Genomic DNA, 3,991 nt, shown 5'->3' with positions numbered 1-3,991 from the left:
ATTTTTTTTTATGTTGAATTAAATATTACCTCTCCTATTCATCACGTTTATATGCGTTTTTACTTTTTATTTCCCCATATGAACAAATATAGTGAGTACAGTGTTTTATCGCATCATATTAGTGAATTTCAAATAGACGTTCGTACTGTTCATACTTGCAATATAATCGTTTTATACTGAGGTACAGCCGGTATAGTAGAAAAAATATGACATTATCCAATCACTGAATTTTGTTCAAAGCCCTCCATCTCCAGTAAAAAAAAACATGTTTTTTTATATAATGAGTACTGATTAAGATTACATAAATTATGTTACTGAAATATCAAGGGGGAAAAAAGATGAGAAAACTTATTTCAAAATAAAATTTTACTGTCAAAAAATGTAAACTTCACACACAAAACATTATTTTCCTTTACATATAAGGACGCAAATATCATCATCATAATACTAATAATAAATAATCATTATTATTAATATTACCAACAACAACAGCAATAATAATAGTAATTACATCCCATCTGTAGTATATGAAGACGAAAAGAACAACTAAATTTGCAGACATTTAGTGTTTGTCTAAGATGAGAATAGCAAGTGACAATAATAAAGACAGTAATAACATCAGTAATAATATTATGTCTTCAGGAGACAAAAATAAACAAAATTCCTTGCATATTAAAAAAAAACCATTGCAGACCTTTAGTCTTTGTTAACAGTGCACAGTACCGGGCCAAGCAAAAGAATTACGATTAATATTTGATTTTGTTAACAATTAGTAGCCTACCAGTTATTTCAAGAAGAATATTAACATTTGGCTTATGAAGAACAACAAAAAATAAAACATACATATCACTATCACCCAAATGAAAATATACAGGGTGTGTTGTATCATTATGACATATGCAACTTGTAACAGTTGCAACAGACATGAACAGTATGCTGTGGGCAGGTTGCACTCTGGCATAGCTGACACTGATGTTTGATCTTGGAGAGTTTACCAACTGACACCGAAAACCCACTACCATATACGGACTCGAGGCATGGTGCGCATCGTTTTCGTTTTTCTGACGTGTATGCATGAAGTTCATTACTTACTAGCACTGAAACTGGTTTCGGATTCCCAAGTATAATGTTCATCTTCGCCACAATACTGCTGTGCAAATTCTTGACTGACTGCCTTTTCTCTATTTGAGGAGTACAAAGAGATTGAACTAAATCCCACCCAAATGTAAAAGAATTTAGGCGTCGAGGGTCAGTGCTGGTATTCATTGAGAACACTGTCTGGGAATAAAAGAGAAGGCGTTTACTGTCCATCTTCGGGATTTTGTGTTCACAGTGTAAAATTGCGTCCTTTGGTCAATAATGTCTGTACCTCCCTTAGTAAAGTCGTAGAGTTTGTAGATTGCAGGCTTCTTTTGGCTATCGTCTTTGGTAATGGCCAACAGGGGTGATATCGTGCTAAGCAATAAAACGTTCCTTGGGCAAAGCTTTACTCTTTGTGTGATTGATGAAGGAGTTCAAGCAAAGTTTTCCTTCCTTTTTTTCCCAGTACACCTCGTAAAGTTTATCTTGCTTTCCAGCAATATTCTTTATCTCTAAAGGTATACCTTTTCTACCCGCATCGATCGTGCCTAAGGCATTAATACTCTGTGACAGGAGCCACTCGAACAGTTCTATGCTGGTATATAGTCTGTCTAAACTTATAGTTCGTCCTCTCAGGTCTATACTACTTTTCAGTTGGTTTATAAGGGCCTTCACAGTAGCTAGGGTGCCTGTTACGTAAAATGGCCCGGATCCCTCGATGGGTTTGCCGGAATATACAACAGTGCTGAAAGTGAAGGGATATCTCACAGCATTGATAGACTTATACAAAAGGCCATACCTAACAGGCTTACTCCTGTTGTACTGACGGAAACCTATTTGTGTTCTGCAACCATACAATGTTTCATCAATTGTTAGGAAGTCATCAGGCTGCACCACTGAACTACAGTTTCTATTGAAGCATTCAAAAACATCTCTTGCTGCTGCAAACCTGTCGTGTACCCATCTGCGGTGTCTTGTTTTTAGGTCATCAAAAGAAATATTGGCATGGATGAAAGCAAATCTTTTAGCAGACATCACCGCACCAAATATTGGATGTCCAAATGATTCATGAAACAGTATATGATAATCATGGGTATTTAGTCCGAGCAAACCTCTCGCATATAACAGACCGAAAAAGCTTTTCATTTCTACTGAGTCAATTAATCTGATATGACTTCCTTTACTCATTTCTTCCTCATTTAATTCCAACTGGCCCAGCCTTTGCCGGATTTTTTCATTTGTGTTTAGTACAATTGTATCAATTATGTTATTAGACACAAACAATGCCCATGCCTTCAAAGGTGTGTCAGCCTCTTTTGCTTCTCCTCCTACAACACCTCCGGTTGTTGGAATGTTTCCTGTTTGTTCATTCTCATTACTTGGAGGGCGCTTATTTATCCAGGTTATTTTCTTGCCATCATCTACTTTGTGTTTGGGTTTTTCCACTACAGCAGTATATTCTTTTGTTTCAGCTGGCAGAGTGCACTTATCAAAGCTTCCTCTGTCAAAACATTTGTCCAAAGAATTTACATTTCTCTGATTTGTTAATTAACAGCTTTCTGTGTCTGCTCTGCTCGGCATCCATTCATCTACTTCAGCCGCATTATCTTCATATTCGTCTACTGTAGCTCCTCACTTTCGTATCCGGCATTTTGGTTGATGTTATCTATCCACCCAGCCAGATTTTGCTCTTGTTCTTTCCCTATTACCTCTGATAAGTACTCCTCCCTCATCTGATTCCTCAAACACAGGCTGTCCATGTTCAGAAAATATCTTTGACATCTTTATTAGCCTACCTTCCTATTATTTTTTTGAGCCTAGAGCTAATGCGGTTACCAGCACCTATTGAAAAAGAAAAAATTACGATAGTTGACTATCAATTAAAGGAAATTCTATCTACATTTTGAAATCGCTTCATTCACTCATCTTATTTCCGTCCTATTGCTGACCTCCGTTGGAAGTTTCAGTATGAACAATCACCACAGTAGCACATAGGCACATGACCACACGTCGGCAAACACAAGCAAGACTGCATATAACATATTTTACACACACACACACACACAATATATATATATATATATATATATATATATATATATATATATATATATATATATATATATATATATATATATATATATATATATATATATATATATATATATATATATATATATATATATACAGTATATATGTAAAGGTGTGGAGAAAGAGGGGCAGACAGCATGCTGTGGGTGTTGGGTTATTCTTCTTTCGTTCCGGTATACCTATTTCAGGCAGCACAAACTTTAGGGTACGCATGACACAATATCTACTCAAAACCAACTACCAAATTACTTTTTTGTTCCTATTCGTCTAAATAAAGTGCACTGTGACAATTTGGTAAAATTTGATTACTTTTTTTGCGCAGATTTACAAGTTATTGGTGATTTTTTGAAAATTCTTATCCTGGAAAGTGTATACATCTATAATAATGCTTGACGCTGATAAAGATTTTTCATATTTAACAGCTTTAAATTTTCATAAATTATTCAGTTTTCTACCGAGCCTTTCCTATTTCAGATTTACTAAATACGAAGTGAATCCATTATTAATATGCAATAACATAGGCCTATACTGCATACTAAAGTATATAAACTTCCATAAGGATTTTGCTGTCACATCAATGAAGATTATATTATGAATAAAAATGCAAATATATTTTGGGGAATAAAAAGACCTCATATATGCAAATATATTTTGGGGATATTACTAAGACTATATATATATATATATATATATATATATATATATATATATATATATATATATATATATATATATATATATATATATATATATATATATATATATATATATATATATATATATGTGTGTGTGTGTGTGTGTGTGTGTGTGTGTGTGTGTG

The 3,991-nt window shown here is 34.0% G+C and overlaps 1 protein-coding gene across 1 annotated transcript; it reads right to left on the bottom strand.

Moving 5' to 3' along the window:
* Window positions 1-1,455: 1,455 nt before the first annotated feature.
* On the bottom strand, window positions 1,456-2,840 carry LOC136838004 (piggyBac transposable element-derived protein 4-like). Its single transcript, XM_067102868.1, has 2 exons — window positions 2,704-2,840; window positions 1,456-2,581 (listed from the first exon to the last, which is right to left on the bottom strand). Exons 1-2 carry the CDS (start codon window positions 2,838-2,840, stop codon window positions 1,456-1,458), a joined length of 1,263 nt encoding a protein of 420 aa, XP_066958969.1.
* Window positions 2,841-3,991: the final 1,151 nt, after the last annotated feature.

Source organism: Macrobrachium rosenbergii, unplaced genomic scaffold, assembly GCF_040412425.1.
Source record: "Macrobrachium rosenbergii isolate ZJJX-2024 unplaced genomic scaffold, ASM4041242v1 13908, whole genome shotgun sequence".
NCBI lineage: Eukaryota > Metazoa > Arthropoda > Malacostraca > Decapoda > Palaemonidae > Macrobrachium > Macrobrachium rosenbergii.
The sequence above is the reverse complement of the archived record's forward strand: the minus strand, read 5'-3'. Positions and strand labels throughout refer to the sequence as shown.

Excerpts from the sequence above, each read along its gene's own strand:
- LOC136838004 (XM_067102868.1), bottom strand. The coding sequence starts at position 2,840 with ATGGACAGCCTGTGTTTGAGGAATCAGATGAGGGAGGAGTACTTATCA. Across the intron at positions 2,582-2,703 it reads TACGAAAGTGAGGAGCTACA|AGGAAGCTTTGATAAGTGCA; the intron begins GTAGACGAATAT and ends ATGTTTTGACAG.